General features: G+C 40.0%; 1 protein-coding gene across 2 annotated transcripts in view; it reads left to right on the plus strand.

Annotated features, from left to right (window-relative positions):
• The first annotated feature begins 927 nt into the window (after positions 1-927).
• The window catches only part of NEDD1 (NEDD1 gamma-tubulin ring complex targeting factor), a 52,018-nt gene continuing 40,922 nt past the window's right edge, over positions 928-12,023 (plus strand). The window contains exons 1-4 of one of the 2 annotated variants that reach the window (XM_024991762.2): positions 928-1,340; positions 3,122-3,265; positions 7,372-7,466; positions 11,179-11,295. In XM_024991762.2, the coding sequence (XP_024847530.1) occupies positions 3,130-3,265; positions 7,372-7,466; positions 11,179-11,295 (348 nt within the window). In that variant the 5' untranslated portion in view covers positions 928-1,340; positions 3,122-3,129. 2 annotated transcript variants of the gene reach the window in all.

Raw genomic sequence — 12,023 nt, forward strand, 5'->3', positions numbered from 1 at the left:
TGCAAATAACCAGGGCTTATGTACCTAGTTCAGAAACACAATCCAAGTATGTACTTGTGCTGAAAGAATAATAACACTCTTTGTAGAAGAAATGCCCTATATTTTATAAGGACTCTCGGCAAAAATTGTCAGTAGAGCTTTAAAAACAAAAGGGCCCTGGTATAAGGAGCATATGAAAGCTCAATTCACCTACTCCTTTTTCCACTCTGAGAAGCATCTCCTTCCAAAAAATTCCCAACTAGATGGGAATGTTCCTGACCCCACAGCACGATTTGGAAAAAAAAAATCACAGGTTTTGAAGTCTGATATCTGAAGACACTTATGCTTTCCATTATTTCTTAGCTTTTCTCATCGTGTCTCCTGGTTTGTAAATTGCATCGGGTATTCTTGGCTCTCCATGGTTTCCTCTTCCGGGAAGCCTTTCCCAAACTCACATCCATGTTCATTTCCCTTTCATACATTTTATACCTTTTCTCTGAGGCAACTCTCAAGAGTTTCCGCTTTTCATTTAAGTATGTAATTATTTATGATCGTCTGCCCCTTATACTGGATTGTAGCTCCACCTGGCTAGAGACCAAGAGCGCTGACCCAACCCCTGTATTCCCAGGCTAAACTCAGCACTGTAAACCCAGTCTAGCAAAGGGCCTGGCATGCAAGAGGCAGTCAGCGAACAAATGGATGACAAAAGGGAAGCAGCCAGCGGCACCAGCGCCTCCCTGGAGCAGAGAGGAGCCGCCCAGGCCCTCAGTTCCCGCCCTTCCGTCCCAGGCGCTTGGATCAGGACTCGAACCCAGGCCCAGCACTGTCCCTGGCTCTGCCTTGTCAACTTGAGCCCCTCCTTGCGGAAGCGCCTCTCCTGGTGACGCCACTCAGAGGCGGGACTTCCGGCCGCCGAAGTTTAACAGTTCAGGCGGGAGCCGGAAGCCTAGCGCCGGAGCGGGCCGCGCCGAGGCCCCCGGTGTACGGCGGCTGAGAGGTGAGGTTCCGGAGGTTCCGGGGTAGGGCCCGCCGCCCGCCGCGTACTTGCCCTCTCCTGGTTCCCCACCCGCCCTCCGATCACCTCAGGGGGCGGGTCGGAGGTCCCTGGGCTCCCCGCGACTCAGCGGGTCGGGCAGGGGCGCGGCGGCCGGGTTGGCGGGGAAGTGCCCCGGAGCCGTGGGCCGGGGTCGCGCACCTCCGATCGGGCCTGAGAGGTGGCCCGGGTCGACTGGGGCAGGTCGGGGGCGGCTCCGGGGGCTGCACCGACTCCGGAAAGTTTGCGCTTGCTAGCAGTCCCGTTACCTTTTTGTAAACCTCTCAAATTCGACTCGTTTAGCAGGCGCTCGAATGCATTTAACAAGGTAACTCCAGTTGAGCAAGACTCCTGCGAGTAAAATGCATTTTGGGTGAAAGAAAGTTGGAGAGCTTTTACTTAAGCTCAGTGTAGTGAGTTGTTTCTTGTAGCCGCGAGGCTGATGGTGTTACGGTCGTGTGTCCTGACAGCTCACTTTTGATGGGAGCCTCTTTCTGCGGCTAGTATGCCGCGCCCTTAAGTGTGCTCAGTTCTCAGAACACTGGTTGATGGGCCTTTCCCCGCTCTCCTTTGAGAGGAGCAAACAGACATTGAGTGACTCGGCCAAACTGACTGTCACCTAACTCAGGGGCAGGTCATCTGAGCCAGGACTAAAGTGATCTTTCCGCTACATCACACCGCTCAACATGTGTGGTCTAAGATTACAGTAAAGACATCTTTCAATGTTGTTTCCTGGGTTTACAGATGCTTTTCCAGCATTTCATTGTTGTTGAGGAGGAATCCAAAGGGCATAAGTTATAACATGTTAAGCCACCAAATCCAAACACTGTGTCTACATTTCAACAGGTGACTAAGGGCTCTTAGTAGAACTGTTTTTATCTGCTGAATGAAGCAGAGTGAATCACATAAGTGACTTTTCTAGTTAACGAAATTTCAGCCTCATTATAAACACATTAAAATTTCTGTCTCTTGAGAGTTGAAAGAGCCCTGTATTTTACTATGTCTCTAAATTGTCCTCTGAAATATCCTTACAAATGTGATGTTTTGTTGATGACTTGGGAACCTGTGACATCACTTAAGCTCTGCCACTCTCTTGACACTGTCCACACCAGGAAGATGTGAAGGTATATTTTTAGACCCTTCCCTTCCCTTCCCCTTTCTCCCAGGCTGTTTTTGACCTTTTTTTTTTTTCTTCTTACCCATCATGCACTACTATGTGTGTTTTGTCTTTTAGACGGCCTGGGTTTGTGAAATCACTTTGTAGGAATTATGGATTCGAACTGTGAATAGATAATACAAGCGAAGGCATTGTGGATCAGGTGTTGGTATAGGGACTTAGTGACATCTTCTCAGGTTGTATTTGCTAATTTTAGAGTTATTTGGAAGACCTGCAGTGGTGGGATTCTAACCTGCAGGAGTGCTAGAGTTTATCATATCTTTTTTTTTTTTTCAAGATGAGGCATTTACCTAACCAACAGTTATTTGTTGAATACCAACTGTGTGCCAGGAATGTTTGATGACCAGTAATTAACAAGACAAGACAGTTTTGGTCAAGTCAAGGGCCACAGATGTTATGAGAATAAGAATTGCAGATAGCAGGAAGGGCCATGAAAAAGTGGAACAGGAGAATGGGGTTTAGAACAATGGGTTTAGCCATGGTGGTCAGGGAAGGCCTTTCTGAGGAAGAAACATGAGCTAAGACTGGGATGATGTGAAGGAGATGACCCTGGGAAATTGGGAAAGGTCATTCCTGGCAGACGAGGTAACAGAAACACTTGGAGGTGAGAAAGAAGGCCAGTGTGTTTGGTGGCCCCGGGGAAGAAAGGAAAGTTACATCAGGCCAATTTATGAAACTCTCCACACTAAGGAGGCTACATTTCATTGCAACTGCTGTGGAGAGCCATTGGGAAGGTCAGCTAAGACCATCCAGTTTACATTTTAGGAAGATCCATCCAGTAACTCATCTTTGTGGTGAGCGCAGTCTCTGGGACACAAGTGAAAGTGTGCAGCCACTTGTTTTGGATAAGATGCCTCATTTTAACTCTTTTTTTTTGTTTGTTTTAAACCTATTAATTGTTTTTAAAGCATGTTGTTTTAAACAATTTGTAGGTGCAGTCATGCAGGAAAACCTCAGATTTGCTTCATCGGGAGATGATGTTAAAATATGGGATGCTTCATCTATGACACTGGTGGATAAATTCAACCCACACACCGCACCACATGCTATCAGCTCAGTGTGTTGGAGCAGCAATAGTATCCTTTTTTAAAAAAAACAAAAATAACCACTATGTTAAACATCCAGTAGCAGTGAAACTTTTTTGTGTGATCCATAATGAGAAATATATTTGGCATAGCTGTGAAAGATAAAATGAAATAGGAATTTAATAAACAATATGTCATATGATAGGGGCTTTCCGGGTGGCTCAGTATTAAAGAATCTACCTGCCACGCAGGAAATATGGGTTCAATGCCTGGATCAGGAAGATCCATTGGAGAAGGAAATGGCAACCCACTTCAGTATTCTTGCTTGGGAAATCCCATGGACAGAGGAACCAGGCAGGCTATAGTCCATGGGGTTGCAAAGATTCAGATATGACTTAGCGACTAAACAATGACATATCATGTGATTGAAAACTGATATTCTCCATTGATTTCATTAAAAAAATTTATTTGCAACCCACTACATTTAACAGCACTGGTATTAAAAATATATGTTAGCTACTAGTTGCAGACCATAGAGTTTTGTGTCAACAGTTCATTATTGAATTAAATGGAATAAGGTAGGTAATGGTGGAAATAATCCTGAAAGTTCTGGAATGATGTTTTGCATCTGCTGCTAAGTCACCTCAGTCATGTCCGACTCTGTGTGACCCCATAGACGGCAGCCCACCAGGCTCCCCCGTCCCTAGGATTCTCCAGGCAAGAACACTGAAGTGGGTTGCCATTTTCTTTTCCACTGCATGAACGTGAAAAGTGAAAGTAAAGTCGCTCAGTCGTGTCCGACTCTTAGCGGCCCCATAGACTACAGCCTACCAGGCTCCTCCGTCCATGGGATTTTCCAGGCAAGAGTACTGGAATGGGGTGCCATTGCCTTCTCCATTTGCGTATTTGTGGATCTAGTTGGGAAATTCAAGACAGAACTTGAAGACAAAAGCCAAAGTTGAGGGAGGAGATAAAAATTGTAGAACATTTCCATGTTACTGAGGTATTTCCTGTATTTCTCTTCCATTGTATCTGTGTTGAAAATAGTCTTGTTTCCCAAAAAGATAAATAATCTTGATTGAATTTTCCTAAGGTTTTTATGTTTCTGATTCCTATCCTTCCTGTCTTAGTAAATTCTGTGTACTAGGTCGCTTCAATTTTGTCCAACTCTTTGTGACCCTACGCAGTGTAGCCCACCAGGTTGCTCTGTCCATGGGATTCTTCAGGCAAGAATACTCGTGTGGGTTGCTATGCCCTCCTCCAGGGAATCTTCCCAACCATGGGATTGAAACCACATCTCTTAGGTCTCTGGCATTGGCAGGCAGTTTCTTTACCACTAGCGCCACTTGGGAAGCCCAAGTTCATTTATTTGGCTTCTCTGAGTTTTAGTTGAGTCACGTGTGGTCTTTTATTGCGGTGTGCAGGCTCTCTGCAGGCTCTTTATTTGTAGTGCTCCCCAGTGGCATGTTGGATCTTAGTTCCCTGACCAGGAATCAAACCAATGTCCCTTCCACTGCAAGGCAGACCCTTAACCACTGGACTACCAGGGAAGTTCCTGGTGGATAAAATGAACTCATAAATAGGGATTTCTCAATATCTCACTACTAACATTTTGGGCCAGATAATGTTTTGTCATGGAGGCTGCCCTGTGTGTTGTAGGATGGTTAGAAGCCTTCTTGACCACTACCAATGAGATACCAGTAGCCCCAGTGGTGACAGCTGCGAGGCATCTTCAGAATTGCCACATATCAATTCTGTGAGGGGCCAGAATCATCCTCAGTTGAGAACCATTGCTGGAAACAAAGTACTGTTACCACCTTTTGTATGAAAATGTTCTGTATTCTTGGTATGGTAGAGATAACCATTCTTTTGTGGAACTCATACAGTGTTTCTTAAATAACAGATTAAGCTTGAACATGTGTCTGATCTTATCAGTATCAAAGTAGTAATATTCGGCTTCTTGATGAAAGTAAAAATATCAAAGCTTTAAAATATGAATGATTCATGAACAAAAACATTAGAAAGTTTTCATGCCCAGTCTAATTATTCTTGTAAATATATATAACAAAAATGACAAGTTTTCTTATTGAATTAAACTTTCCTCTTATCATTCCTTGATTTTGTATTAAAGTAGCAAAGTAAGTTACTTTGGCTCCCTGTTAATCAAACTCATGTGAGGGGACTGTGTTTTTGAAGCCCTCTGCAGATCTATAGTGGGGGGAAATGTTTAAAGAGAGTGACAAATATGTGATGTTGCTTCTATTATTAGATTTTTATTATGTTTAGAGCTTAATTTTCTGTTACTTACTGCATAAAAGTACCAATTCTTAGTGATTATTTTTTATTCCAAGGAGTTTTATCAGGAGTTGGCATTTACTGATAAACCACTTAAAGGTCTAGCAACAAAATTGCTGTGACTATGACAATGTGATGGTGTCCTTTGGGTTTTGGAAACTGGTTTTATTTCTGTAGTTTTCTTGTATAAGTACATGTGCACTGGAAACCTTTGTATAGTTTTATTCCTATTGAGGCTTTGATGCCTTCCTTAGAGGTTAGTTACTGAAGACCAAGGGATTCCCAGACTCAGATATTTGGGGACCGCTTAGCATGGATTCCAAGGACAGAGTTAATGGTGAGATGCCATGAAGATCGGGAGAAGGTGATGGCACCCCACTCCAGTACTCTTGCCTGGAAAATCCCATGAACCGAGGAGCCTGGTGGGCTGCAGTCCATGGGGTCATGAAGAGTCAGACATGACTGAGTGACTTCACTTTCACTTTTCACTTTCATGCATTGGAGAAGAAAATGGCAACCACTCCAGTGTTCTTGCCTGGAGAATCCCAGGGACGGGGGAGCTTGGTGGGCTGCCGTCTACGGGGTCGCACAGAGTCGGACACGACTGAAGCGACTTAGCAGCAGCAGCAGCAGCAGCAGCCATGAAGATCAGTTTTCTTTTTTTTTTTTAAATCAGTTTATTATTTTTTTGGCCCTCCAGGTAACACTCCTCACTTTCTTAAGACTTCTAAAACTATATGAGAAATAAGTGGAGTAACTTGAGTATACTTTTGTAGTATCTTCTTTCAGTCCTTTCTTTAATATATTCTATAAAGAAGAGTAACAGTAAACATAGGAAGAAGCCAAGGAAAGGGAAAATGATTTATTTTTTTCAATATTGTAAAATCTAGATAGGTGGAAGTGATTTTGTTTGAATCATATGTCATGATAAAATTACAGTCCATGGTCTGTTCACAAAATAGCTGAATGTTCTACAAATCACTTAAAGTAATGCAGTTTGGACTTTGCTTGTTAAAAGTGTATGTTTAAACTTCTGATATTTTGTTTTGACTCTCAAAATCAGGCTCTTGTTCTTGGTTGTATTATTGTGTTTAGTCATGTAAAAATACTTACATTATTTTGTGTTTACTGATTATTTCACTTATTTATGTGAAATAAGGTAAATTTAATTTTAAATTATTAAATCAAATTTTAAATAATTCTTATTTTAATAATTTAAAATTGTATTTTAAATAATTTAAATTTAATTGAGCCGAAATAAAGTTAAAGTAAAACTCATAGGTGCTGTGTAATCGCACTTACTTATATTTGCTACATACACTATAATATTCTTAATACATTAAAAATTGAAATTCTCTATCATAAGCATTCCAGTCCATTCCATTCCAGGAAATATCAGGCTTTATTTTTTAGTGGAAAAATAGGAGACTAATATGGACATTTGCTTCCTAGCTTAAACTGGTATCAAGCACTGCATTACTAAATAATTATCTTAAACCATATGTGTAGAAGAAAAGGCTGATTGGTATTTGCTTGATGTTGCTTTTATCATGTTCTCATTCTTGAAGGATAAAATTAGACCTTCTGGCCTACTCTTTGAAAATGGGGTAGTATTTCACACAGGTTAAATAGCTTTCAAGTGATAGCAAAGTCAAAAAGGATAGTTCTTCCCTGCAGTAGTAAAGAGAATTAGTCTTAGTAATTAGTAATCTGAGCCAGTTTTGAAAGCTAATGTATCAACTATGTTCATTGTTTGTCTTCTTAGTTTAGTGTGCTTGCTTTTATCATCACATTTCTTATGGTGATAGTCGAGTGCTAGAGCTGCTCTTGGATTGTTTGATGTTCCATAACTCTTGATTTAGATAACTTTCTAGTGACAGCATCTTCCAGTGGTGACAAAATAGTTGTTTCAAGTTGCAAATGTAAACCTGTCCCGCTTTTAGAGCTTGGTGAAGGGGTAAGTGATTTTTTTTTTAAACTTTTAAAAATCTTAGTCCTGCTTGCGTGGTAATTGCTTATTTATTATGGTGCTAACAACTAAATTTAAAGGAGTTTAAAAGCATTATTCTTAACCTGAGCTTAAAAGAATACAGTTAACACTTGAAGGTGAGATAAGTGTGCTTACTGATACATCTTTAGGTAAAATAATATTGGATCCTAGGGGAGCAATCAAGGACTTAGATTTCGTCAGCTAGGTGGCATCTCCATTTTCCCTCTGTTGGAGGTTTCCTGGTATTGCTGTGGCTTTTTAGGACTATGTTCCACCAAGGTTCCTAGGTTGATCTGACCAAAAGGGTCCTAATGATGTAGCCCTTCCCTTACTAACAATAGGCTCAGCACCATCAGCTAAAGACCCTTATCTGATGGTGACCTTCTGCTTTAGCTTTGGTCCAGTGGGTGCTACCTGAGCCTCTCCAAGCCTTCCTGTAACAGAACAGGCTTTGTCAAAATGAGCTTTGGTTCCAGAGCATTTAAACAAATTTCTCACTATATATTCTTACCCTTTTGTTTCATAAGTTTATCCCTCTGATTCAGGATAATACTGGCTTTTTCATTTCCAATCACATATTTCTTGAAATTTGTTTCCATTTTAAATAAGATCTAAATAAAAAGGAATATGTAGTTGATGGTTCTTTTTTTAAATTTCAAAGTTTTATGGTGGACTCTAAGCCATAATGAGTTGTCATGATTTTATACACTGGAGTAGATAAGGTGGCCTAATTAGTAATTGTTCTCCTCCAGTTGCTTTGAAGTGGAACACAGCAGGACTACACAATATGAGTTCATCTAACATATTAATAAAAATGACTTAGAATTTCTAGCAGTCCTTTTATTTCTAGCAGTCCTTTCCTAAAGGTGTCTGGTAGGATTGGCCTCAGCATCAGTTCCAGCCCACAGGTGGTGGAGACTGGGACAGATAGAATGTGTGTTAAGGGTAGGAATGGCACTTGCCTTTCAGCCTCAGTAAGTGGAGTTGAGATATGTGGGATCTAGTTCCCGGACTAGGGATTGAATCTGCATCCCCAGAGTGCCACTGGGCGGTAAAGGTAAACTGTACTCTTCAAGAGCAGGCAGAACATCTTAGTCATTTTTGGATCTTCAGATCATGTCCAAGTTGATCAGCTAACATTTGTTGAATTAAATATCAACATCAAAACAGTCTTGATTTGGGGACTGCCCTGGTAGTCCAGTGGTTAAGAATCCTTCCAGGGCAAGGGATGCAGGTTCGAGCCCTGGTCCAGGAACGAGGTCTCACATGCCTCAACAAAAGACCCTGCATGCTGCAACTAAGACCCGATCCAGCCAAAACAAATAAAAAGTCAAAAAACAAAAACAGTTTTGATCTCCACTTCTGCCACTGTTTAAGGTGGAACTTTATTTAAAGTCCATACTAGTTTTCTTTGATTTTGTATTTTACCTCTCTAAAGTAGACAGATTGGTCTTGACAGTATGATAATGGATATGATAACCTAGAAATTTGACCTGATGTTATCTTCAGATTTTAAGATTCTACCCATTGCTTTTGTCTTAGGGTACAGGATTCCTGTAATAACCAATTTCCATTAATTATTTAAGTTCACTACCTACATTAATAATACATTAACATAAAAAATCCTCTCATTAGGGTAAGCAGCTAAAAATAAAGGTTTTGTTCTGAGCCCTTATGAATAATTTCAGTTGTTTTTGATGATTGGGATTTTAATATATTGATCTTTGATGGATGCCATTCTTATCTATTTTATTTAAAGGTAAACTCCTGATCTGCAGTAATAACCAGATTCTAAATTTTATTAGTCTATTTAGACCAAAGTCAATTCCTCGAATGATGTCTGCAAGAGAATTATAGTGACCATACTGAAATATTGATGTAATGTGCCCCTGATATTTTTGTGTGTTAATACTTTTGACTCGGTTAGAATTTCAAAGCTGGAAGAAACCTTGGGGGAGAGAGAGGAGGCCATCTGCACCCTTTTAAGAATCTGGTGCTCTCTTGAGCAGAGGATGTTTTTGAAATGCATGGACTATCAAGAACAGTAGATCAGGTCCTCATCTCTCATTTCTCAAAGGTAGAAATGTAGGCTTAGAAAGATGAGATTACTTGCCTAGAGCTAAGTAATTTGCCTTCAGTCACAAAATGTACCCTTTGGAATTAATTTCTATCCCTGCCCTGCCCCCTTATGGTGTTCAGCTGGAGTGGGAATAATTAATGTAACTATATAGTGTATCTGAAAGTTAATAGGAAAAAAACAACAACCATGCAACATTGTAGCATAGTTACTGATGATACCACCAGATAGATGACATGCATACATACTCATTATGAGAAAACTTGGTTACCACTGTATTTTTAGCCATTTGTTCTATAAATATTTATTGAACATGGATATGGTCTTTGCTCTAAGGAAACTAACATTCTGGTGAAAGACACAGAATAAATGAGTAAACAGTACCCAGTGATAGTGGTAAGTTGTTATGCAGAGAGCTGAAGTACGTTATTGAGTTAGCAGGTGGTTAGTTAGCAGTTAGTTAGGTGGGGAAGGGGTCTTCTGAAGTTGTGGTATTTAAGTTGATATCTACTGATCAGGTGAAGTCATTCAAGCCAAGGTTCAGGGGAATTGACTTTCCAGGCAAGAATAGCTGTGTAGAAGTCTGGAGGCAAATATAGTGTCATTACATTTAAGGAATGGAAGATGGTCCTTGTGCCTAGAGAATCAGTGGGTGGGGAGGAAACTGGTGAGAGACCAGTTAAGGAAGGGCTAGATGAATAGGGCATTGAAAGCCAGCTTGATGATGAGTTTGGAATTTAGGTGTGATTAGAAGCCACTGAGGATTTTAAGACACATGATTTGATATACATTTCATAAAGGTCACTCTATGTATAGAACATGGAATGTAGGGAAGCAAGAGTGGAAGGCAGACAACCAGTTAGGAGGCTGCTGTTGTGCTTTGGCAAGTTTTGGATCAGGGTGCTTGCAGTGACCGTCGATAGAGGGGGGCACCCTGTGGGGTATATTTTACGGTTGGAGTTTAGAGAACTTGCTGATAGACTGAGTGGAGGGAGAACAAGGAAACAAGGTTCCTTCTGAACTTCTGTCTTGAGTAGTTGGATGAATGGGACCTTACAGTAGGGGGGAAGAGTGTAGAATTAGTTTCTGATGACAGGATGTTTGAGATTTGGTCCATTTGGGGGAGATGCACTGTGCCTTGGGACTAGTATCTTGTCCTCTTTATAAAACTTCCCCCTCTGTAAATTGAAGGGTTTAAACTAGGCATTCTTCAAAGTCTCCTCTACCTTTAGAATTTTCTGAGCTGTGGGTTGATTTTGATTTGAGATATTCTGTGGAGTATAAGAGCAGGTTTTGTTAAAGGGAAATATGCAGGGCAAGTAAGCCCTAAAGGGACTCTGAGACTTGCTGGTTTCCTAAGCTTCCTCTGTCACCACCTTTATGTGAGAAGAACATGAATCTGGTTGATTTCCTTAAAGCCATTTTGAACACTTTGCAGACTGTTGAATTCTTGTGAAAGATGATGAGAGCTGAATCTTTAGTACAAGAATTGACATGTCTATAGCATTTCACTCAAATGTTTTTCATGTGCTTACCAAGTGTTGGATGAGAATTGATAGTCAGCTCTGGTCTCTATTAACATGACTTTTTTTTTTTTAATAGCAAAAGCAGACATGTGTCAGTTTAAATTCAACATCTATGTATTTGGTAAGCGGAGGCCTAAATAATACTGTTAATATTTGGGATTTAAAATCAAAAAGAGTTCATCGATCTCTTAAGGTAAGCAACTTTTTAAAAAAAATCTTTACAGAAATGTGTTTATTAGTAATTACCAAAATTTAATTTTGAGCTTTTATGATAACAATAAGCAGCTTCAGAATGAAGTGAGATTTGTTAGGGAATATAAAGATGTGTAGCCAAAAGCTTACTTTTTTGAGTTTATTTTTCCTTCCATGTATGTTACTGTGTTGCTGGGGTTAAAACTTTTTCCTTATTTTTTCACTTTGTTCTGCTCTTGAGTGGACCACTTCCTTCATTTTTTAAAAAATATGGTTTATTGTCATTAAAGATTTTTTTAAGGCTCTTTGAAAAAGTGAGAGTGATTTTGGGATGATAGTATTCAATCTGGTAATCAGTTTGGAGATATTGCTCCTTAGTTCTCTGCTGCTATTTGTGTTATTTTTGTGTGTATTTTCATCTTGGTAATAAAATGTTTCTGAAATAATTTACTATTTATAATTAGTGTTTCTTTAAATAGCTTTTGCAGTTTCAGAAAATGAAAAGAATCATTGTGAAAGCCTCTGGTTGTGATTGCTTTTTTGGACTTCTATCGTTTTGGTATTTGGAAGTTCATCTTTAAAATTGTTTTCAATTTTTGTCTTTCAAAAAAGTTTTAACATGTGAAATTTTAAACATATTTTATATATATACACACATACCTACACGGAAAAAGAATTTCCTAAAATATAAAGCCATCTCCTGGCATGCTTCAGGGACCATTTGAGAAA

This window comes from Bos taurus, chromosome 5 (assembly GCF_002263795.3).
Source record: "Bos taurus isolate L1 Dominette 01449 registration number 42190680 breed Hereford chromosome 5, ARS-UCD2.0, whole genome shotgun sequence".
Lineage (NCBI taxonomy): Eukaryota > Metazoa > Chordata > Mammalia > Artiodactyla > Bovidae > Bos > Bos taurus.